Source organism: Antechinus flavipes, chromosome 1 (assembly GCF_016432865.1).
Source record: "Antechinus flavipes isolate AdamAnt ecotype Samford, QLD, Australia chromosome 1, AdamAnt_v2, whole genome shotgun sequence".
NCBI classification, from domain to species: Eukaryota; Metazoa; Chordata; class Mammalia; order Dasyuromorphia; family Dasyuridae; genus Antechinus; species Antechinus flavipes.
Window position 1 is genome coordinate 330,922,074 of NC_067398.1, and position 26,610 is coordinate 330,948,683.

A 26,610-nucleotide genomic window follows, 5' to 3' on the forward strand; every position below is an offset into this window, starting at 1 on the left:
GTTTGTCTGGCTGTCTCTTTCCTCTCCATTCCCCCATCCCACTCCTTCTCCCAATCAAGTTTCTCAGCCCTTCTCTCAAATAGACAGAACTCAACTACTTCTCAAGGCAGCCTATTAAATTTTTGGATATTTCTAATTGCCAGTAAGTTTTTCCTTATCTTTAGATCTATGAAAGATACCAGTTGGGACAGCGCCTTCTCCAACTGGGCAATAGATGATAGAATCTCATGTGTCAGTGAATATGAAGTCACTTTCTTAATTCCCAGAATAGGTTCTCAAAAGTCATTATGAAGAAATGGTTTGGAAGAAAACTAGCCACATCTAATTTCCCTGCTCTTTGATTGTCTGTCTTATGACTCAAGAGTCTAGAACATTCCTGATCTCATTGACACAGGTCTTCCTTCAAATTGCAATCCATCCCTGGCTTCTCATTCTAAATCTGTTACATGTTTTTCCATCAATTCTTCAAGAGCTCTCTTTTTTTCCTTCAACTTTTATTGGCTCTCCTCCAGAACTCCAGGGATTATGTTCTCTTTTGTGTGTTTCTGCAATATTATTTCTACCAGTCTGTGTCTAGTTTGTAGAGTTTATTCTTTAATTCTCCTCAATCTTTCTGGCTTAAGTAGGGAAATCCTCCCTTCTTTCCTTACAGTTCACTTGAGACAGAGGTTGGGTGTTTCAAAGTGACTTTATTAATACTTGATGGGTTAGTATAGAATTAGCATGTCACGCTAGATGGAGGAACTGAAAGGTTTCTATCTCTTATTGAAAGAGAAATACTAACTATTTCATCCTCAAAGAACATTTCCAAATATTTCCAAAGATGTGGAGATCATTTCCTCTTGAGAATGCTCATTCCAATTTTAGACCATTCTACTTATAATAAGAAATATAAAAAAAAATCAGCCTTTCTGAAGTCTTTTCAAGTCCTTCCTCTGGCCCCAAGCAAAACAAAAATGTACATGGTAGTCTTTAAAATATCTGAAGATTGTGATTAAATTTTCTGTTTTCCAAGCCAAATATTTTCTTTTCCCTAGCAATTCCTGATGTGACTTGTTTTCCTCACCATCTTTAGTGTTCTTTACAGAATCACAGCATTTTAGAGTTAGAAGTAAATTTTGAAGTAAATCTAGTCCAATTTCTTTGTAATCAAGAACCCCTATCTCCATTTCTCCAAACAATGACCATCAAGCTTTTTCGTGAAGACCTCTAATGGCAGAACCTACTGCTTCCCAAGATAGCCTCTGTCATTTTTAGATAATTCTAATTGTTAGGAAGTGGTTTTTTTTTTATTACAGACCTAAGCTCATTCCCTGGGATTTCCATTCATTTTTCCTTATTTTTCTCTCTCGACCAAGAAAGAATAAGTGCAATTTTTTTTCTAACTCTTCTCAGACTTCATTAGTTACCTTCCATATATGACCCCTTAACCACATTCGCAGTACTCTTGCCCATCCCACTGTTGCCATGGTCCCAAGTTTGGATTCAGAATTGTAAAGACCTTTAGAGACTATTTACTTCAGTTTCCTTATTTAAGATATAGGGAAACTGTACAGAATATGAATGACTTGCTGATTATAAGATCTATTCATAGATTGAAATCCTATGAAAATTACCCAAGATGACACATCATACATAGTAGATAGTAGGGAATAGCATTTGAACTCAAATCCTGAATGCAAGTCCAGAATTCTTCCTGTTCTACTCTTGATTGATTTATATTTTCTCTAACAAGAGAAGACACATTTATCTAGAAGCCATCTAGTTTATAATTCAGTAATATGCCCTTCTCTTTGTATCATTCCTAGTAGCAGTCCTATGTTCCAAATTCATTTAAATCCCTAGAAGGTAAAAGGTTGTAGAAGGTGAAGGCCTTGATGTATGAGTAACAAGGCCATCAAAAATGTTACTGCACACATTTTTTCTTGTTCTTTATAACTCGCATAGGAAATGTCAAGGAAGTTCAGTGGAATTAAAACTTAATAGCTATGTATTTTACCTCTCTTTGATTTCTCAACTTACCTAGTCTATAAAATGGGGAGAACCGTAATTACCTCAATAGGGTGATTATGAGAGAGTACTTTGTAAGCCCATAAAAGGCTAAATTATTATGATTCTTACCTTCATAATGTAAGATCACGTCTTATAAAAATCTTTTTTTTCTTTGTAGTCAACTGAAAGAGGCTGACAAAGACAGACGACTTTCTGTGGAGATTTGGGACTGGGATCTGACCAGCAGGAATGACTTCATGGGGTCCTTGTCCTTTGGGATTTCAGAGCTGCAGAAAGCTGGTGTTGATGGATGGTGAGAAATGCTTTTATTTTTTCAAAAGCCACAGCTAAGAGGCCATAATGACCCAATATTACATGCAGTCTTTCTCTCTCAAGTCCAGGGATTAAAGTAAGAAAGAGGTAATATTGAGTTTCTTTCAATCTTTTCTTTTTTAAATCTGCAAATGGAACAGGAACAAGCCACTTTCCAGTGGAAAAACACTGGACTTGGAAACTGAAAATTCTGGATTTAAATTCTGGTTTCAGTTCATTAACTAATGATTTTGCACAAGTCCCTTTATCTTTCTGAGTTTTGTTTTTCTCATCTGTAAAGTGGGGGTTAAAAAAATATTGCTATTGAGAGGATCAATTGAATAAAGTGAGAAATATAAGTGCTTTCCAAACAATTCAATTCAACAAACTCTTAACCATGCTTAAGTAAATTAAATGCTTAATTCATTTGAGCACTTATTGTGTATGAACATTGTACTAGGTGTTGGAGAAAGAAAGGAATGAATCTTATACTTCATTGAGCTCCTATTTTAGCTAAAGGAAGGAAACTATACATAGATATATAAATACATATGATTTTGTATTTTGAGTTTATATGATCCTTCAAGGACAGAGAGAGTACAGTGTCCTGGAAAAAGCAAGAAAGCCTTTATCCTGGAGGTAGCAGGTTAGCTGGGTCCAGGAGGAATTTAGGAATTCAAATCAGATAGAGGTGAAGAAAGTGTTCCTTCTAGGAAAAGTTGGGGAGGCTAGTTGGTACAAAAGTGCAAAGGTGAAATTGACCTCAGCAACAACTAATACACCAGATCCTAGATATAATAGAGAGATTTTTGAGCAAGGGAGTTCTAGGAATAATAACGTGATAGCTTTGTGGCCAATAGATTTGGAGATGAAAAAAATAGGGGATAGGGAGATCATTAAGAGACTAGTGCAGAACTCCAAATGAGAGGTGATAAGGGGCTGACCTAAAGTAACATAATTAAAAAGAGGAGAACAGATCTGAAAAATGGTGTATAAGTAAAGAGAGTATAAAATTTGGTACCTGGATGGATATGAATGGTGAACTCAAAGGGAAAGCAAGGATGACATCAATGTTGAAAATCTATATGACTGCCCTCAGCAAAAATAGGGAAACTTGGAGGAGGATGGATTTAGGGGAAATTATGATGAGTTCCTTTTTAAACATGTTGAACCCTTACTGTGTGATCTAGCACTTAGTGCAGTGTCTGGCCAAAGTAGGCACTTAATAAATATTTAATGAATGAACAAAAGAGCCTTTGATAGAAGAGTGTGAACAAGATTTAAGAAAATGGGGCTGAACCTGAAGTCACAAGATCTGGATTCAAATCCTACTCTTAGCTATGTGGCAATAGGCAGGTCATTTTTACCACTGAGCTTCTGTCTTTTCATTTGTAAAATGGAGACAACAATCCATGTACTAAAGCTTTCCAGAATTGTTGGGGTGGCTAAATGAGATGATAGATGTAACTTTGTGAAGTGTTATTTGAACTTGCATTACTATTGTTAGATCTAGAGTGAAATGGAAAGGACGTTAGTCTAGAATGTTTAAGCCTTGCCTCTCTCAATCAATGGATGATAGGAGATAGCAAGGAAATCATTAGCTTTCTCTATGTCTCAGTTCCTTCATCTGTGAAATAGGTACACTACGGTTGTAACAGGATTAGACCTTAGTATTATTTTTAGAAGTGGTCAAACTATAGGTCCATTCTTCCCAAGAATGCCATAAAGTGGATGATTGATTCAGCCTGAAAGGACTTCACAGGTGATATCTTGTCATCTTTTTTGTGCTGGATTCCTCTTGCTTTACTCCCACATCTAGATTTCCTTACCCTCCTGCTAATTACACAGTAGGAACCCATCAAATCCCTATTGGTAGCTGTTTAAGAGGTAGCAAAAGAGGGGAGGTTAGTATGAATAATTCACTTTGACACTGGCTTCTGGAACCAGGGCCTCAAAGAAACACTGATTATGGGTTGCCTTCAGTCCGCTATCAGACTCTGTCCAAAGCCTGCAATTACTGTCATTTGTTACCATCCAGAAGATGAGCACAGTAGGTCTAAGAAGCCTTTCCTGAATAGGTTTATTCATTTTCCTGACTGCTTTCACAGCAGGATGTATGCCATTTTAATTTCCCTCTCTGATGCTGAAGTCCCCCAGAGTCACAATTTCCAGGCCATGAAATGAGGTTCACCTTCCCTGCAGATGGCACAGACCCCAACATATCCCCACATGTTCCACCTTGCCACCTGAGCCCCTCTTTGATTATCTAAGAGCACAGGGACTTTTTTGCAGAATACTCAGAAGAAAAATGTGAAATGAGATCTGTCTCCTCACTCTTCCCCAGCCTGAGTAACACGGCAGGCTGCTCACTGAATGAGATACTTGGGATATGATAGCAAAGCAAAAGGGAAATAGCATTGCAATCTGAGTTTAAGAGACTGAGGGTCAAATCCTCCTTCTGCCATTTGAACTGTCACCTTAGAATAATCTCTCCACTTCTGAGGCTGTTTGCTTTTCTATAAAATAAGAGTCAAATTAGCTTTTCTCTGAGGTCCCTTCCAGTTCTTGCTCTATCGTCCTATGACAATTTAGCCACTTGTGTCTGGATTAGCCATTTGAAGGTTGCGAGGGAAGAGACCAATAGATCACTTCCCTTTTGTTAACTTCTAGCTTCATTAATGAGAATTGGCATTTGCCAAAATACTTTGTGGGCATGCCTGCTGGATCCAAATTTTTGACTCTGAGAATTTACGATATAGAGTTTAAAACCAGAGGGTTAGGTTCTGTTGCCCTCCACAAATTAAGTAGACAATATATTAAATATATTAATTTTAATATTAATATTTTAAAGTTGGAAAGGACTTATAAAAAAGTATTTGAGCTAGAAGGAACCTTGAAACATAAGATGTTCAAATGGAAGTCACTGTAGAACATAAGATGTTAATGCAAACAAAAATCTTATCAATAATAATCCCAACTCCCTAAATTTTTTTAAAGAGCAGAGGAACTGTGATTTTACTGGATTAGGGAATTCCCATGGAGGAAACTCCATCTCCCAGGGCAGATCAGCAACTGCTCCACAGATTATCATTTTGAGAGTTATGTGGGCCAAGAAGGTTAAGGGTCTTCACCAGGATCACACAGCCAGTAGGTATCAGAAGTTGGACTTAAATCTAAGTCTTCTTGGCTCTCTAAAAGCATCTCTCTATTCACCATTCCTTGTGATCTCTCTGCCCCCATTTCAAAGATGCAATAAATAAGAAGCAGGATAAACAACTGAATTATTGCCCAAGGTTGGGTCCAAATTAGTGGAAGAATTAGGACAGGGACCTAGTTTTCGTAGTCCTGTCCTTCTCTTCCTTTCCCTGTTCCTTGTAAATTATCCCTTCTAAATTCTTTGCTGAGGAACCTGGATCAAATTACTCTACCTCTGATCGCTATTCTGTAGAACAAGGGGCTTAGCCTAAATGATTTCCAAGGTCCCTTCTGACTATATGAGTCTATTAATCTGTAGAAGGGCATACATCACTACTAAATTTTCAATGAGAATTTATATCTTGGCAGATGCTATAGATCAAGGCTTAATGTGTTGTTTTTGTTGATTGTCCTAGACTGAAGAAAGGGATGAAGAAAAGGTTAGTGTAGACTGAACTTAAGTGTGTCTAGTGTACTTTTTCCTTCTGGGGATCCAGTTGTTAAATATTTAGCATCACATTCCTGGCTGTAGGCATTCTTCACTGTCTCAAAGGAACTGGCATTTTGTTAGTTTGGACAGTTCAGACAGATAGAACATCGGACCTTTAGCAGATGATCTTCATGAATGACTGTGGTCAGAAATTCACTTTTTGATGAGCCTTGCTGAAGTTTGCTTGTTGATTTTCAGATGACAGCCTTGCACAATTCATTGAGAGGCTCCCATTCATAGTCCTTCAAGGAAGGACCTACCAGAATTTGCTCTTTAAACCTTTATGAACCCAAAGTCACATTTATGCAATAATGTGGTTTTGAAGGAGGATGAATGAATGAAGGAAAAGAAAATCTACTATTAGACATTGAAGATACAAAAAACTAAAGTGAGATAGCCCCTACCCCCAAGCCCACTCTTAACAGGCGGAAACAATGCATAGTGTTAGCCAGAGAAGAGAATCTTGGTCAGAGGAATTACAGAGATTGTGAACAGAACCATAGAGTAGTGGATTGACAAAAAGTAGCCTTTTTGAAGATCAATATTGATTTAATTCCTTTTCCAGAGACAGAGAGGAACTTATCATATTGAAAGCAAGGTAAATGGTAGGTTACCAGAGTAAATGAATGGTTTCCTGGTAAATGACATGGATTGTAGCTGACTATAGGTAGTGGGTTAGATGAGTTTGTTATTACCCATCACCTAGCCCTGGAGCAGAATTCCAAAAATAAGTGAATTCTTTCACCTGAAGGGAAGGGATGGGTAAAGGATGGGGTTTGATCACTAAAGATCCAGGCTGCCAGGTCACTATTGGAGGCAGAATTGATCAATAGCAGGGCAGATAACAAGACACATGGATAAGTCCTGCTTATCCTGGATGATCACTGGATGGAATGATATGGGGAACTAGTAATATCCTTAATAGGGGATTGTGACATATCCATAACTGGTTATTAAATGAAAATTGACTCAGGGATACCTAGGTTGTTGCCTCTGACAAATTCTGGCTATGTTACCATAGGAAAATCACTAAACTTTTTAGTACCACAAGTGGTAATTCCCTATTCAGACACTCGGTATCAGCCCAAAAGGGGCCAGCAAAACTTTCAAGTTTGGCCCAAACCAGATCAAAATGTACTTGGGAAATTTTTAAAAAAGGAAAATAAAAACACAATACAACATAGATGTTAATTTGTGTTTTTCTAAGTCAATTTGTGTCTGTTTCTGTTTGAGTGTGAGACAGATGGCCTTACAGTGATGAAATCACAGGCCTAGACAGAAGCAAATCAACCCATTAAGGAATGAAAAAAGTGATAAATTAGAAATCAAGAGACTTTTGAGTTTTAATCCTAGCTCTGTCCCCTATGGGCTGCATCTTCTTGAAAAAAATCTCTTTCTATCTCTGGGCTTAGTTTCCTCATCTATAAAAAGAGTGGAATGAACAAAATAGGGTTAAGCCTCTTTCTACTTGTGAGTTCTATTTCCTTAGGACTGTTCCAGTGCTAACAGTTTAGCATTCTGTGATCTATTGACTCAAGTAATTGTAGTCAATTATGTGATGGTCACATTTTGATTTAGTGCTGAATAGAATGTCTAGATGTACACAAACATTTTTTGAGCAGAACTTATATTTCTCCTTTACCCCTATCTTCTCCCTGCCCCCCCATTTCTCCCCAATGCCCTTGCATATTCTTTGCTTCCTTTATCATCTGCCTCCCACTGCTGGCTCTGACTAGTTTCTTTCATATGAAAAAATGGTGAAACTCTTATTTAAGTGCTGAAAAATTGGGATAAAAGGTATGACCACTTTGCAAGGAAATCTGGTAATTTTTTTTTAAGCCACTGCAAAGGAAAAGCCAAATTATTTTCCTTGTCACAGGATTTTCCTGGAATAAAGCAAAGGGAAATGGTTTGATGGTTTTTGTATCTAAACATCTGCAGTAAATGAGGAAAAGTGACTCAGAGGAAAAGTCTATCCAATGCTAGGCACAGTGGAATAACATTTTGTTGCTTCAATGTAGATATCTGTTCTATAGATAAAGCCCAACTGAAAAAAAAATGTTCCTTTCCTTATCTCTGCTCAGAAAGATTGAACTGGAGCTCAGCCCGAGGTCAGATGAAATGCATTGACTGAATATTTTCTTGATTTAAGTCAATTGGTGATTTAAGCCTTTTACTCCTACATCTTTACAACTTATTACAGGACTTCCGATCTTCTGACCTACAACAAAGTAGACCAATGGATGTTTAAAATGTGTTTCTCTGAAGAAACAGGATGCTATGGGAATGGAGATGAATAAGTTTCCATCCACCCGTGTGTGTGTGTGGGGGGGCACACAGGGATGGGAAGGGAATATCTTTTTTTCTCTTCTGTCTCATATCTTAGTTCTTCCGAGATTGATATATGTTTTTGTTTGTTTGTTTGTTTTTTGACTAGTTAAAAGAGGCCATTCTCTGCCTCATTTCATACCTAGTTTTAATTACTGATTGAGCATTGCATTGGTCAAACTGGGACCTATTAAAAATCTTAGCTTAAAAAAGCCAAGGTCTTCCACTGCATCCAGAGCCATCTCCAGTCATCCTGATCTACATCTTGCCACTGAACCCAGATGGCGCTGGAAAATGGCTCTGGAGGGTAAAGTGAGGCAAGTGACTTTACACAGCTTTCCCTCACTTAAATCCAAATCACTTACATGTCACGGAATCACTTCTTCTTTGAGAATGAAGGACAAACAATAACAATATACCTTAGATCAAATCTTTTAAAAAAAACTCTTATGTTGCAACTCCATATGGAATACTGTAACTGAATGTGGGGGTCGTGAAAAGTTTGGCAGTAGTAAAATGTGTCAAATATTCTGCCAAGATTTAAATCTTTATGTAAAAATAAACAAGCAAATCCATCTCAGCATACAAATTTTCTTTCATATTTAATAAATGGTAAACATTTATGTATTCCAAGTTGTTTTAAAATAAATTTCTTTATGATTTATTATCAGCAAATGTTTGATTTATATAGCTATTTTTTATATCTATTTACTCAGGGTCGTGTTAAAAATTTCTTAGGTGAAAAGAGGTCAGGCGTGGAAAAAAGTTTAAAAAGCTCTGCCTTACATCATCTCCTAAGCTCTTGTGGAGGAGCTTCTTTTGTATTTCTCTGTGGCATGCTGCTGCTCACTGTCTACTCTTTCTCAACTCTCCATGCTCATACTTTTTCTCCTTGTCAGCTCATCTTGATACAGAAGTTGGATTTCTTAGAAGGACTTTTTTAAAAGCACTAAACAGAATCACAGGGGAGGTAATTGCTAAATTGTACAACAAGGAATCATCCTAAAATAATTTTTACCTAGCCATGGAGCTGTTGCTTATTTTTGGATTAACTTCATCTGACCACATAGACAGCTTCTGTTATAACAAGAGAAAAAGAACCTGTTAAGGTTCTTCATATTTCTCCTTTAAACTCCATTTGCAGATTCCCCTTCCCATTCAAAGGTGCTACCCTGACATTGTTCTTCCAGCCATCATTAGTCTACCATCTTTCTAAGGGTCTATCAGTTTTGCTTCTCACAAATTTAAAATTCTTCACATATTGTAAAAGGATACCCATGTTTACATACCATTTCTCATAATCCACAGTCTTGAGAATTACACATAGAGAATGAATTACCTTATTATATCATATGTCATATATGTATACATATAGATCATAAATACATATATATGTCATATGTATCATATATCATATAAATAGCTGAATTTAACAAAGAGGATCTGTTTGTTGTTTTTTTTTTTCAGTTATTTTTTTAGTTGCATCTGACTTTTTATGACCCCCATTTGGGATTTTCTAGGCAAAGATACTCAAGTAGCTTGCCATTTCCTTCTCCAGCTCATTTTTATGGATGAGGAAACTGAGGCAAACAATGTAAAGTGACTTGAAGACTCACAGCTAGTAAGTTCTGAGAACAGATTAGAACTTGGGAAGATGAGTCTTCCTGACTCTAGGCCCACTATTCTATTCAATGCACTACTTAGTTGCCCTGGAGAATTAATTTGGGAGTGATTTTGTTTATAGAAAAAATTTACTTTACAAATAAATTATTTTCAGTAGCCACCTCCTCCAGTTTGAGAGAGAAGTTGATTTTTTTAAAAAATGACTTACATTCAACTTTACATAAACACATCTGTTGTATAAAAGTGAATATCAGCATTCTGCAAGTAAATCACTTTGCTCATGATAGAGATAATCAATATATTGGACATGATTTTTAAAATATCAGCACATTCCTAATCTATCAAGTAAAACATCTTAACGATGGATCTCTTACCCAAATTGAGCAAGAATAGAATATGGCCTTCGACAAAACTCCTTTTTCTTTCTAAGCTTATAAAAGAAGTACAATAAATACCTGTTCTGCCTACTTCACAGGGTTGTTTTTAGGAAAATGCTTTAAAAATGTAAAATGTTACAGAAAGGTGGGATGATGATGGATAATAGCCTTGATGAGATGATGAGTCCTATTGTCAATGAGTTCTTGTTGAAATACTCTGATCTCTTCCTTGCTCTTGCTGCTGTTCTTTCTAAGTTTGGCTCATAATGTGATTTCCTGTTGATGTGATTTTTTTAGATATTCTTTTATCAGGTTTGCTTCACCTTGTTTAGCTACCCAGTCTTAGATTATTTCTAATGTAGCAAGCCAGTATACTGATTTGCCCAACTCCTAAATGGCCATGTGCTGGGGTCGTTCTGCTCAGACTCCTAACATAGACAGAGGTGACAGGATAAAAGGAGAAAAACAAGGGAGAAAAAGAGAATGGATCTCACTACTGAGATTTGATTAGGGGAGAGGGTGGGGAAAAAACAGGGAAACAGAGAGAACATTAAGGAGATAAAAAGTTAGTTCTATGTGACCAAGAGGAGCAGAGAGAGAGAAATGAGGAAAAAGGAAAAATGCAGAGAGGGAGACCATACATTTATTTCAGTTAAGTTTCTGTGAATGAGACAGGGACTATAAGAAGGAAAGAGATGAAAATAAGTATTAGGGAAGGTGAAGAGCATCTCCTTGTGTGATCCATGATGAAAACCTGGGATTTTAGTCATGTTTCTTATGGTCTGTTATATTAATTTCAGAAAACTTTTAAGAGGATTAGTAATTTGTTGTTTAGTCCTCAATTGTGTCCAATTTTTCATGACCCCATTTGGGGTTTTCTTGGCATGAATGGTTTGCCATTTCCTTCTCTAGCTCACTTTTACAGATGTAGAAACTGAGGCATACAGGGTTATACAGGCTGGATTTGAACTTGGGTCTTACTGACATCAGGTCTTGTGATCTATCCACTGTATCATTCAGATGCCCTGTTAGTCATTTAATATTCCTGAAAAGATAACTCTCTTTTAATTGATTTCTCCCTTCTCCTTTGAGTCTTTCCTGAATCTAGAAATAAATTGGATGTTTATTTTTTTTTCCCTTCCTAAGCCCAGCTTGCCTACCAAGCAAACTCATATGACTCAATCTTTTTCCCTCTTCATTATATGTAAACAAAACATTTGGATAAAAAGTACAAAACTGAATCAGCCATAAGGATGTTTGAGCCACCCAGGGCTGCACATCTGGATGTTTTACCCTCCAGGAGGTTCCGTTTCATGACAGGATTAACTGGGACTGTCAGTTATCCAGATTGTGACCTTCATGATGCCAAACTTCCAGATGCTTTCATATTGATGGTAATTTAGAATACTGTAGAAAAAGAAAAAAAATCACTTGAAAGATAGACTGGATTTAAAAAAAAATCTTCCTTAGATATCTTTTATAAAATGTCATCTAACAAATGTATATTGAATTAACTTGAGATGCTATCCTGTCTATCCTATTCTATTCTATGTTATCCTGTCTTATCCAATGTTATCCTGTGCTATGCTCTGCTATCCTAGTCTATTTTATATTATGCTATACTATCCTATTCCATGGTATCCTATGCTGTGCTATCCTATAAGTTATTCTAACCTATCTTATTTATCCTATTCTATGCTATCCAATCTTTTCCTATTCTAGTCTACCTTTTCTGTTCCAGAAATCCTTATCTTTATTCCCTTCTGATTCCAACTCTTAAGATATTAGCAGGCTGTGCTTATCTACCATTATTGATCCTGGTTGGTCAGTGGCATTGAAACAGAAACAAAGACTTTGATCATTTTAAAACTCGAACACATTTGGAGATTATGGGCCCCCATATGTACTTGTTTTTAATTCTGTTACTTTGGGATTCTTGTGCTCCTTAATGACAATTTTGCTAAACTCCTGACTGTTATCCTTCTCTGTTTTTTTTGTCCAGTGACTATGTTACATTAAGATGGAGCCCAAAGTCCTAAAATTCAGTTTTTTAGTTCTTTGTTCAGCAACTTCCCAATTATTTCTTCTTTCCAATTTGGTATTGAATATAATTGCTAAAACTCATTGAATAAAGGCAACTTCCATCTGCTCTCCTTGTTATATCAAATGAAATAATCCTATAAGGTGCTTTGTAAATCTTAAAGTATTATATAAAAGTCTACAATTTTAATCCAGATCTTTCTGACCTGAATTGCATGCATTTCTCCTATGGAGCCCAAATACCATTAAGGACTATCTCTTAAGGTACCTATAATCTTCCAGTAGGGGGATCTTTCTTTCAAGGCAACTGCCTAATTGTAGGTACTTTTTCTTAATTTTCCTTCTCAGGAAGGCCATCCACATTTCATCTCTTACAAGGGCATGTCTTGATTGCCAATTTACATGGAAGAAAAATATGGATGGCCAGAAGGCAACATGCTCTGGTTGGGAGTGTGGGGCATAATTTACTGGCCTGGGATGCAGTTAAGGTGATGTGAATGGGCTAATCTTGTTGTAAGACACTCTGGGAAACAATTCTGTTGTTCATGAAGCTGTACCTTTCACCTGTGAACCATCAATAACATAGAAAGAAGAAGAAAAGAAGTTAGATCCATGGTGCCTTTTGTGTCATCCCTGAGATTGATGAGATGGGTGCTGTATCAAAGATGCAATCAGTCTGACTAAAGTAGGACTTATTATTACAAATTTAGCTAGCTGAAGGCTGACCCTTAGCCACCAAGGAAGAACCAGACACAGCCACAGTGTCTAAGATTCCTAGGCAAAGGAAAAAGATAATTACATACATCATTCCCTCCAGTCACTTTCTCAGTGGTTAGGATAATAGGGAGACCATGCATCTTTATCAAAGTCTTTCAAGAACTCTGAAAATGCACCCATGACTTTCCTGTGCTTCAGAGGTTCACCTGAGTCAGTCAGTCATTCTCTAAAAGCATTTGAAATGGCTATATGGCTCACTGCAGTGTGCATTCTATGATTATTCTTTAATTCTTTCTTGTTATTCTAATATTTCTTTACAGCTCTGATGGGAGCAGCTAGGGTACTACCTTCTTTGCTAGATTGCTGACTACCCATACCTCTTAAACTCTCTCTTTCTAATCAGGATACTGATGTTATTAGTTGTTAAATGGTCCAGAGCAAGCCATTTCACCAAGTTCCTCAATAATAGTTACACACATCTCACAAGCTTCTGAAGAAAGTTCTTTGCAAACTGTCAAGTATCATATCAATCTGAGTTATTACTAGCTACCTGACTTTGGATCATTCAGTTCAATTTAATGAACCTCATATTTCTCATCTGTAAAACAGCTTTACTAATAGTATTGTTTGGAGGAAAGAATTTCATAAACATTAAAGTGCTTTATCAATGTGAGCTAAGTTCTTCTTTGAGCTAAAAGCTATTTTTTAAAGAGTGATAGGAAGTACCCAAGAAAATGTTATAGAAATAATATTAACTGCATGTTGATTTTAGGAGAAAAATATAAATATTGTTTAAACCACCTGATAAATGGCTTGATGATGGAGAGGCATTTCCAAATTTTATTTTTTTCCTCAATAGTATTTTATTTTTTCAAAAATAAAATACTATTGAGGGAAAAAATACAAATATATGTAAAAATATTTTCAAAATTCATTTTTATAAAATGTTGTGTTCCAAATTTTTTCTCCTTCCTTCCTTCATTTCCCTCCTCCCCAAGACAGCAAATAATCTGATATATATATATATATATTAAATATATATAGAGAGGCATTTTCTGACTCTGTTTCTTTCTCTTCTCTTTTTAGGTTTAAGTTACTAAGTCAAGAGGAAGGAGAGTATTTTAATGTTCCAGTTCCTCCTGAAGGAGAAGAAGGCAATGAAGAGCTCAGGCAGAAATTTGAGGTGTGTTTTTTTTTCCTTCTGGTCATTTGGAGAGTTGCATCTACAATATGTGATGATTTTCTTGTTTATAGTATAGTTTTATTGCCACTTCTCTAAAATATACCCTAATTATATTGTGATTGCTGTGTTAATATTTCCTCCATTGACTAACAGAATCAGCATCTGGGTGTCAGCCTTGTTTCTCCACAGGTAATAGAAAATAGTAGAGGAACTAACTGTTGGCTGTTAATGAACACCAACTCTAGCTTAGGCTCTATGAGGTATCACAGGGTATAACTCTAAAGTACTCCTTACATCTGTGTTTGGAAAGGAATGCCATCTTTGTTTAGAAAAAGGATCAACTATTATTTTCCTTCTCAGTGAAATTTTAGAGAAAAACTAAACTTCAGAAGTGAGTAATTGAGATTTAGAATTTTGAAAGAACTGAAAGATACATTGAATGTTCATTCATTCAGGGCCAGGTCATGTGATCAAGAAGCTAGAAAGCTATTTTTACAATTCTGGCTAACTTGCAAATAAAAACAAATGAGGAATTATATATCAGAATTACAACAATTATAACTTTTTAAAGAAAAAAGAAGGTAAAAATACCCAAAGAAATAGCCTTATGAATCAGCAACGAAGAATGCTATTTCGAAACTCTTTTGCTTAGCACTTCTTTCATACCTGAATCCAAGTCAAAGAAGAGTTTTTCAAATAACCCATCATTTTATGCTTTGGGACCTTTTCAGAGATTTTTCTCTCACTGCAGCCTCTGGTGCCATATGTTGCCATTGCCTTTCCTCCAGCATCATGTTGCAACAAGCGATGGATCTCTATTCTGCCTAATAATAGAAGAGGAGAATGAATATGTGTGTGATGGGGGAGAGGGGATGCTTCATACTTTCCTTCTGTCTACAGTACCCTTCTGGTTCACAGAACTCCAAGGTAGCAGAAATTCTGCCTAGAATATCCATTCTGCTATCCTGAAATCTTAGCAGACACCTACTCAAGCTAGCCAAAGAATAAAAGAATAAACTGGGATAGGGGTCTAATATGTAAGACTTTCCCTGAAGGGAAAGAGACTTGAATCTATCTGGGATCAATGAAGGATAGTCAGAAGGTTAAGGACCCAGGACAGGGAAAAGTGAATTAAACAACAAAGAAGAAGCCTGAGACAAACTTGAAACTCGGCTATAGAAGTAAACCAATTATCATAGACAGAGGTATCAGAAAAGGACTGGCAAGGGAATAATAAGGGGGAAAAGGCTAAAAGCCACAGAGATTTTAAGAGGAAGAAAATTCAGTTAAAAACCCTGGAGCACAAACAGATAAATCAGCAGAGAAGATAATGAAATTAGAAGTGATTGCCAAACCATCCAAAAGATTACAAATCTCTAAATAAATATTTCAAGACAAAGGAAATTGAACCAATATTTAATGAAGCACAGAATCCTGTAGATTCCCAAGATATCATGAAACCACAGTTAGAATGTTCCAGAATGATTTGAGACATTGGAATCTTGAGAGAAATTAGAAGGAAAAAAATATCAGAATTTATGGCCTAAACAGCAGGGGGGGAAAGGCAGAATTGTAAAACTTGATTGCATAATGATAAGCTCAAAATTTCTAAATAAATGAAAAATTAAAAAAAATATTTGGAATACAAACACAATAATGTACAAAATCATCTGGAAGAAGGCAAATAAAAAGTAATGATGCTAAAGGAACACCTGATAGATGAACAGATTTCAGATCCGTTTTTGATACATGAAGACTATGTAGGAATCATAGACCTCCTAGAAAAGCATGACAAATCAAAACACTGAATATAATAGTGCCAAGAAATAATACAAGAAAACTGTCCACAACTTCAAAATATAGCAAATAAAGTATCATTCAAAAGAATAAAAGATTGCTACCAGAAAAAACAAATCATATGCTTTAAATTCTGAAACACATAATAGACAAATTTTACAATTCCAATAACAAATAATAAATTATATAAGGGACCAGAAAAACAATTTTCAAATATAAAGGATAGGAAATTTGAATAACACAGGATTATTGTATATTCATCAAAAATTCAGAATTAATGAAATAATATATTTTAAAAAATCAAAGAATCTTAAGATATAAGCTATATTGACATACTCTGAAAAAGTGATCTCTATTAATGAAAAAATACATGCTCAATAAAAGGATTTGAAGCGTTTCTGCATGAAAAAAGGCAAGCAGATTATTTGACTTTGCAAACATTTTAAACAATGGAAATATAGAGAAGGTAAATAACTACACTGTCAGGGAAAGCAAAAACTCAATGGAAAAAGTTACTCCACTTTTATAGACTAATAAAAGAACAATCTAAAAAGAAGTAAAATACCTATTGTGTGGTTTTTTAAAAAGGAGATGCCATTAAACATTTCTTCTTAAAAGTATGCTAGGAAACAAAGATGAAAATAGGAGTTGAAGAAATAGCATTGACAGTGAAAGAGCAGCCTTCAGAGATTTGGTGCATGGAGTGACAGTTTCTTCTAAGAGAATATTTTACTTCCACAGATAATATCCTGGCTCTGAACAAGGAAATCATAGGTCTTCAGGCCAGTCACTATATAGAAAGGGGTGAGTGCATGAACTCAGAGAGAAAACTGCATGGAAAACTGGAAAGAAAACATCATGGAAAAGTCAGAAGATAGAATTAGAATGAATGAATTATGAGGTGCTGGTGCAATGGTTAGAGAGTTGGGCCTAGAGTCAGAAAGAATTGAGTTCAAATCTAGTCTGACCTGATTATTGGCTTTTTGACTCTGGGCAAGTCACTTAACCTCCATTTATCTGAGGTTTTTCAACTATAAAATGTGGGTAATCATAATACTTATTTCACAGTTTTGTTGTGAGGATAAATGAGATCATATGTGGGAAAGTACCCGTATGAATGCTTGTCGTTTTTCCTCCCACCCCCACAAAGGAACAATGCATCTATACTCATTGTTTTCCCCAGAAATTGATACTTTTGAGAATGAGGCACAATAGGAAAAAAAAGTGATAGGGGGAAAAATTATAAGGCAATATTGGTTAAAAGAGGGAACTTGAATTTCATGCTTTAGTAACTATAATTCCATGAATTACAAGGAGACTACAGATGAAATAAATAAGGAAAAAGACCACAATTCAAAGAATAAAAGTTTGGATTAAACAAAGAGATGAAGGAATAGAAATCCTTTTTTAAGTATTGAAAAAAAGAAGAAAACTAACAAAATAATTTGGAAGAGAAGAGATGAACAAGGATTTTGAATTAACAACTTAACTGAAAGGAAGAAAAAAGGTAAAAAAGAAGCAAAGAATTAAGTCATTAAGTAAGAGGAAGGGGGAAAAATAGTCAATGAGTTAAGAAAAACTCCCCTACTAAGAAAAAAGTTGATCAACAATAATAAGGAATTTGAGGGTGAGAGAAACAGAGCCTGTGGGAATAGGGTTGGCTTAAAGCAAATGAAGTGATACTAATTGTTGGGACAAATTATTTTTTGAAAGAACAAAGGTATTCTACAAATGGTCAATTCAGAAAAAAAAACTTTATTCAAAACACATATGGAACAAAATATTGTTCTAACTTTTACAACCACTCTAAATGTAGAAGGATTAAAATATCCAATAAAACAAAAAAGAGGAACAGATTGGCTATGAGAACAAAACTTAAAAATCCGTTGCTTAAATACGTTTAAAAAGCAGAGACATACATGGAATAAAAAGGAGAAGCTAGAACAAAATTCAATATGCATATATTTAAAAGAGAAAGTGTTACAGGCAAGCAATCATACAAGGCAAAACTTAAATTTCACAATATAAATAGAAGTAAACAAAGACTGCATTATGTTGCATACAGAGCAAATCAATATCAGTCATATATGTATCAAAAGTATAACATCTAAATTCGTAAAGGAAAATTTAACTGAATTACAAGAAGACATAGTAGGATACTTCATTATTCCTCTCTCGGTGTTGGATAAGTTGAAAAATAACGATAAAAAGGAAAATATGTATTTAAAGAAATTTCTGAAGAAATTAGAGCCAAAATATGGGTGTTTTCAATTAAAAGACTAAAAATTTTACACATTTCCCATGGAAATCTTAATCTAATTGAGTGTGTATTAAAGCATAGTGGTTTTGCAACTAAATGTAAAAAGGCAGCAAAATCAACCCTATTCTTTAAAGATTGTAATAGAATAACAATAATAATCACTTCATGAAGCACAAAGAATACATATCAAATAGGGATTTAAAAATAAAATCTTAATGAGAAGGGTCAAAGAGCAAATCATAGAAATGATGGATATAATGAACCTTCCACCTAACTGTACCTATATCTTCCATGTACCTACTTATTTATTTATTAACTCCCCCATTTAGAATGAATATTCTTTGAAGACATGGGTTATTATTGGTTTTCTTTCCATCCTCTGTGTTTATCACATTGACAAATAGTAAGCCTTTAATAAATGTTTATTTGTTGACTGAATGACAATATATATGATGAAACAACAACAAAATTTTGGAGATAAAGTAACTTCCAGAGGAAAAATTTTACATAAAAAGAACATTAAACATAGAAAGGAGGAAGAATAATGAGCCAAATGTATATTTAAAAATTACAAAATCAACAGATAACCACAAGATAAACACAAAAGGGAAAGGAATAGAAAATATTGAAAATTAGATGAATTGAATCAAAATAGACACATAGAAATAGGAAAAACTCCAATACTATAATATGATTCTTTAAAGGGATTAAAGTAGACTTGGAACAATTAGATGGCATAGTAGATAGAGTACTAGGCTTTGAGTCACTAAGACTCCTCTTCAATGAGGTTTCAGATATTAGCTGTGTATCTCTGGACAAATCACTTTAACCCACTTTTCCTCATTTGTAAAATGAACTGGAGAAAGAAATGGCAAATCACTCTAGTATCTTTGCCAAGAAAAACCCAAATGAGGTCATTGGAACTGAACAACCACAACAACAACAGATCTTTAGGCAACCTGATTAAAAAAGAAAAAAATTCAAATAACAAATTAAGATAAAAATCATGATGAACCCTTTAGAAATTAAAAAAAACAATTAGAATGTACTGTATGTAATTATAAACCAAAAAATTAATACCAAACTAAGAATACCAAATATAATTTTAAATCATCCTATTTTTAAAAAATGAAAAAGACCTAGTTGTGTAGAAATATAAAACCAAATTTCAGTTGGAATTCTTCATAGTCATCTTCTCCTTTAGGAGGAATTGGAATATTAAAATACTCTCCTTCTTCATGGTTTAGTAATTTAAACCTAGCATGAGGTTAGATAGAATCAGAGTAAATAAAATGGTCTCTTAGGTAGGGGCTATGACATCAAACAAATCACAACCTTTATCGAACCAGTAACAACAAACCTATGTTATCCATTTATAATCCTCTCACTATGAGGCATAATTATAACAAGCTCTATTTGCCTAGGACAAACAGACCTAAAATCTCTCAATAACATTTGTATTTTTATTCTAAAATCAACATTATTTAATATTATCTGTGACCTCCTGTTCCTGAAGGAATTATAAAAGAATTATATCAGTTTTTAAATACTAATACTTCCCAAATTATTCTAAATGTTTGCAAAAAAGTGTGTCTTTTATGAAATATAGACAGCATATAAACTATGAAGGCTAAAGCAAAAAAGGAGAAATATGGATCAATGTCATTAGTGACAATAATTTTAAATAAAATTTTGCCAAACAGAATATAGAAATTTAACCAAGGAATTAACCAAATTGAATTTATATTAGAAAAGCAATGATAATTTAAACTTAAGAAAACTCATATAATTAATCATATTAAAAACTCTTAATAGATAGAAATTGCCTTTAACACAGTGCAAGTAATTTATGTTAAATCCCTACAATTTTTAAGTATAGAGGAATATTTTAAAATATCATTAAAATATCTTTCTTTAAAAAAATGCAAAAATCAGCTACAATGTGGATCTATTGGGAACATTTCCGGTAAATACAGTAGGATATCACTTTGCACTCTACTGTTTTATGTATTTCTAGAAACACTGGCAATAATAATAAGAAAAAATATCAAAGCATAAAGCTAGACAACTTAATCATCAGTCTATCCTTATTTAATGGCATACTTTTCTTAGAGAACTATGTGTATAATAAGTATATGTATATGTATAATAAGTAAAGAAACTAATTGAAACTATCATTAGCTTCATTGAAGGTCAAGGCTATAACATAAATCTATATGAATCAATATAATTTTTATAGAACAAAAAACCCAATAAAAAGTTATGTCTTATTCAAAATAATTACAAAATACAGAAAATATTTGAAATTCTTTCTACCAAAGCACGCTCAATATTTGGATAGATTTAATTACATAGTCTTTCTTAAAGAAATGGAAAACAACTTAAGTAACTGAACAATAATTAATGGTCACATCTAGAATGCATCAATGTGTGTATAATAAAATGTTAATAATAAAATGTTAATAATATCAAAATGTGATAGACTTGATGCTATACTAATAAAATTATCAAACTTTTACTCTGCTGAATTTGATAAAGTAATAAAAATTATTTGGAGGAATAAAAGATTTAGATTATATAGTAAAATAATATTAAAAATAGGAATGCATGTAGAATGATATTTCCATATTAGAGATTCTATATTATAAATCATGTATCATAAATAATTAGTTGATGTTGCTTAAAAATGGGGAAAAACAGAAAAATAGAAACAGATCAATGGAACAGACTAGATAAGAAAGAATCAGAAATAATGAAACTCAATAAGTTAATGTTTAATAAATCTCAAAATAGAAATTATTTAGGAAAGAAGTCCCTTTTTTATTAAATCTTCTGGGAAACAGTATGGCAGAAATTCAATCTAGACCAGCATCCTATATATATTCTACAATGCATTTAAAATGTACACATCATTTTAATATTAAAAAGTATATCAAAAAATAGAAGAGAAGCATATCATATATCTTTTCTAGCTAGAAGTAGATAAATTCTTTTCTCTTCCTTTTTTTTCTTTTTTTTTTTTGTAAAAAGTAATTGTTTATAAGATGTTTAATAACTTCTTTTTTTAAACTTCTTTTATAAGGGATGGGTCTGAGATAGAAGAGGAGAGAATACAGGAGAAATTTGGATTACATAAAAATAAATTATATTTAAATTTTTATTTTAGACACAAAATTCATCCATTCCAGCTTTCTACTTGCCCATAGGATATTTCAAATGTTTTACTAATATTTCAAATATCTTCACTATTGCTGTCTATAAAAACCTATTGAACACCTATGTACCTAGCAGTGTACAGTTTGGAAATATGATGAAAATAAGTATTTTTGCTATTGGGGTATGTCTGCCCTAGTGGATATCAACTTTACTCTTTTACCATCAGTATTTCCATTGCTAAGTGGAGATTTCTTTAAGATTTTGGGTAATATACATGGTTGACACTGAGCAAGGAATGAAAGAAATGAAGGAGATATGGAATGAAGTAAGATATAAAGGTGTAAGAAGGATAATTGTCTAAGTGTGGCTGTAAGGGAGGCAGAATAGGTATCTAACCTCTCCTCTCCATCCCTCACCTCCATCCAGAGACTTTTATTCTTATCTGCAGGGGAATCAGGAAATTGGGGCCAGAGGCCACTCAAATCCTGAGAGAAAGGGTTACCAAGCTAGATGTAGAGCTACTTTCTTCCTTAGATAATTGTTCATCTAGAAGATATGATCAATTTCCATATAACTGATTGCTTTGGGGGAAGGAGACCATAAGATCTATATCCATAGCTTGGCCCCTTTCCTACCTGATATTAATAAACCTCAAAATATAAGTTATTTAGGAAAGAAATCCCCTTTTATTAAAAATAGTTGAAAAAATTAATATCATAGTGAGCACACATAACAAATAGCAGAGAAACTCATTTTTCCAAATTATAAACCAAACAGGTATACACAGGAAATATATACCAGGCAAAACAGAATGAAGTTGCTGTCCCATTGGAACCAAAGTTAACTAACTCAGCCAAGAGAGAATCCTGGATCTCACCCAAGGGACTCCCTAGTCTCTAGGTAGCAAGTTAAGGATAGAGATGTGATGAAGACTTCCAACTCCACTCATGTCTTTCCAGAATCTTTTCCTTCAGCAACCTGAAGTGGGATTCTTCTTTCATCTCAAATTTGGAAACCAGAACTACCTGAAGCCAGTTGATGCTACTTAAGTTTGAAGATACTACTCAATACTTGAAGATACTTCTTAAGACCTGAAGACATTACTTGATGCTTGAAAACTTAAGCTTCTGGAGTTCCAAAAGGAGAGAGGCCCTGAAGAGTCCCAAAGGGGAATTCAAGGGGAATCCTTCCTTGGAGAATCACAAAAGGAAATGGTGAAGGCTAGAGCTCTCTTGCTCTAGTAATAAATGCCCCATTTTCCATGCAGGAGCAGGGCATTCATCTCCACCAGCAAAGAGACAGTCCTCTATCTGTGGGCTTGAGGGAGAGGGGTTATAAAAACAGCAGAGACCCAACTGTTTTTTTCCCAAAACCAAAAAGACTCATTGTGGTGTGGTAAAAACACTACCTGAGGTCTTGGGCTGGAAAGAGATGAATGGAACTCCCAACTCAGCTATGAGTAAGAATTAGGAAGAGATTTTTAAGAAGGATGAATAGAAAAATCTTTACAGTCATCAAGAAAGACCATTTGTATGAGGGCTTGTTTTATGAAGCCTGAATGAAAAAAGGGAAAGACATGGAGGGAAGCAAGAGGGCCTTTAAAGCAACAAATTAGACAGTGATCCAGTTCCCTGAGTAGAAAAGAAAATTAACCAGAAATATTTCAGAGGCTTTCCTATCAAAATGTAGTAAGTATTTCATTTGGAAACAGCCAAATTGTGTGGTTTACCAAAACCTGGAATTCAGTGATTCAGAGAATTTAAAGATGCCTTAGAACAATATAGAGACAGAGTACTACAGAAGACTTTCTAGAGGAAGTAGAGCTTAAAATCTCAGAATTAATCACTTAGTCTAACTCCTAACTGAGCAGAAATCTTTAGAAAAAATCCCTGAGAAATAGTCATCCATCTCTTCTACATGAATACTTCTTGTGATGGTATACTCTGTACCTTCCAGTTCATTCAACTTTTCTGAAGCAAATTATTAAGACAATTTCCTTCATTATATGTTGTCAAAATCTTCCCTAAACACTTCAATGTGCATGGAGATCCTTTGTAAAATTTGAGTGCTGTATAAATATCAGTAATTATAATTCTATCCACTACTACTTCTTGCTTTTGGGAACAAAAAGCTACTTTGTTCTTCATTCTTGAACATGACCATGACATCAGGGAGGTGATGCTGTAACATGCAAGTGAATGCAAGTGAATTGGATTTAAGTGAGGGAGGCTGTGCAAAGTCACCTGCCTCACTTTCCCCTCCAGAGCCCTCTGGATCCAGTGTCCAGATATTGATCAGGATGACTGGACATGGCCAAATACAACAGGAGACCTTTCAAGACAAGTTTAATTCCTCTTCCAAAGAAAGCAAGCCTTTCATATTCTTGGAGAAAATGATTACATCACCTCCTATCCAAGTGTTTATTTTTCCCAGACTAAATATTTTGTGTTTTTTTTTTCAGTTGGTTGTGGATAGATAGAACATTGATTAAATGCTTAGCATCCTTTCCCCATTCTTATTGCTCTCTTTTGGATGGATTCCATCTTCCCAATATCCTTTCTGAAACATGACAGAATACAGTATGCCAAATTTGCTCTCACCAGAACAGAGTATACTCTGCGATTGTCCCCACTCTCATTCTGGACATACTGTTTCTATTAATTTAATCCAAGATCCTATTAGTGGTTGACATGTCACACTGTTAACATATGTTGAATCTAAGTAAATCCTTACTTGAAAGTGTCCCTCTGAAATATTCTTTATTGCTAAGTGTGAACAGAGCTTTGAAAGCTGAGTGGGATTAAGTAGGTAGAGAGTAGGTGGAGGGAAATTTGGTGAAGATGTAATGTGAACAAGATCACAAGGATGGGAGTAAGTGTGGTATGTTCAGGAGGTAGGCTCTACTAAGCTGGAAAAAGTGTATGTACAGGTATGAGAATGTGTGAACAGCAGTGTGGCTAAGTATAGGGAGGTTCATCCTAGAAGGGAGAATATTAGTGATAAAATGTTTAAGCATAGCAATTCATGAAATAATCTATTAAAGTTTGGAAGGGGCTGTTATTAGCGATCAATGGTCTACTTTTTAATATTTCTTCTAGCTCTGATGTTCTGTGTTTCAAGATTTATTCAATTCAATAAACATTTATTAAGTACCTACAAGGTACCAGATGTTGTACTAAACAATATAAATAAGATAAAGAAAAATAGTCCCTGCTTTCAAGGAGTTTACCAATCTGATGGGTGAAAACAATACACAAAAGGAAGCTGAAAATTTAATGTTCTTTAGGCCCTTTTCATCTCTGTATGATACTGTTTTCTGTGTTCTAAGCCCCCTCTCAGTTTTAACATTCTGTACTAAATTCTCTTCCAGCTCAGTGATTCTGTGATATGCTTTTAAAATGAATGTTTTTCAAAATGGCCCAAGGATAGCCAGACCAAAAGGGGGAATTAGTATCTAATACCCTATGCTTCCAAAGCTATGTTTTAATTGAAGGAAAAAAAGCTTGTCTTTAGCCTAACCTAGAATGTTGTTGATTTCAGAACAATGGAAATGCTATTTGATACCCTCACACAATGGGATTTGTTCTTATGTTTTAGACAGTGTTTAGAACTAAATTAATGTAATCAGTTCAGTGTCTGGTATAATTGGATTGCAGACAAGGCTTGAAAGGAAATCTTTTAAAGAAATTCAGCATTAAGAAACTGTGCTCTTTGCCCTGGGTTTATTTAGGTGCTTACAGAGGATCTCATCTGTTTAAGGTTGGTTAGAAGAGGGCAAAGTACATTGTGATTTGATTTGTAGGTTCTCAGCTAATAGCTTCACCTTAATAACCAATGTCCTGAAGTGTTGACTTTGCTTTAGGAGGCTTTGGAAATGTGTGCATTTTTCCTACACATGGGGTTCTGCATAAATAAGGTATTTATCAATGGATTGTGCTACAAAGACTGTAATATAAGCCTGGGAATATCTTTACAGGGCAGCTAGGTGAATCATTGGGTAGAATATAGGGCCTGGAATCAGCAAGACTCATTTTAGGAACTTAGAATACAGAATGTCAGAACTGGAAAGGGCTTTAGACACCATTTAATCCAAAGCTCAGCAAAGAAAAATAATAGTTTGTAAGTGGCAAAACCAGGATTTGATTTCTGAATTCCAAATCTTGTGATCTTTGTAAATTTTGGCTCAGCTCAAAAACTGTCTTCTACATGAGATGTTGTCTGATTCTCCAGCTACAAAGGTTTTTTTTTTCCCCATCAAATTACCTGCCATCACCTTTGTATAAATCTGTAACCCTATATACACCTCTGACTCAAATTTAAGTTCTTGAGGTCAGATAGGGAGTGCTTTACTTTTGTCTTTTTATCCCAGGCACCTACTCTAGTGCTTGGCAATCAATCCATCAAGATACATCGATTAAACACCTACTATGTACCAGGCATTGAGCTTAAGTGCTGGGGATACAAAAACATAAGTGAAAGTCACATAGTAGGTGCTTAATAAATGCTTATTGAATGATTGAATACTAATCTAAATTCCAAGAGTAAAAATACAGAATACATGCATATTATGTTGTGATATAATATTTTATTCAATGTAGATTGTGTATATATATATGTATACACACACACACACACATATATACACACAAACAGAGAAGGAGGGAGACAGAATTCTCTAACATGGGCGAAGGGAAGACTCTGTCAAGAGCAACAATATCAGCCTTCAGAGAAATAAGAACCAAAAATGTTTTGTGATACTCCCAAAGGATCTGGGAGCAGATCTTCAAGGTTATATATGAGATGAAAAATGCCTTGAAAACTAGGGAGGTGAATTGCCATCATGGAGGCTTTAAGGCTTAAAGACTAGAGAATAGAAAGTAGGGTTGCCAGCTGAGGAATTCCTGCCTGATTTATTCACACTCAGTTGGGGCTTTCGGGATTGATTGCAGCACTTAGCTGTGAAGAGCACAAAGCTGTGATTCCAAAACTGGGAGGGGGGAGAGAAGCTTGAGTAAGATAATTGCAATGGCAGACTCCTCCCAAAGGCCTTCCATCAAATGGAAGCCTGACTGGAGACTATAGTCCTTGTCTGGAATGTCATGTGAACAGCAGAGGAGTGACATCATGTAATAGAACGATG

At 34.8% G+C, this 26,610-nt stretch overlaps 1 protein-coding gene across 4 annotated transcripts in view; it reads left to right on the forward strand.

The window, feature by feature from the left end:
- Positions 1-26,610, forward strand: part of PRKCB (protein kinase C beta) — a 650,080-nt gene that overhangs the window by 375,195 nt on the left and 248,275 nt on the right. For all 4 annotated transcript variants that reach the window (XM_051967368.1, XM_051967358.1, XM_051967376.1 and 1 more), the window contains exons 7-8: positions 2,171-2,305; positions 14,161-14,257. In XM_051967368.1, coding sequence (XP_051823328.1) covers positions 2,171-2,305; positions 14,161-14,257 — 232 coding nt within the window. The remainder of the gene's footprint in view (positions 1-2,170; positions 2,306-14,160; positions 14,258-26,610) is intronic.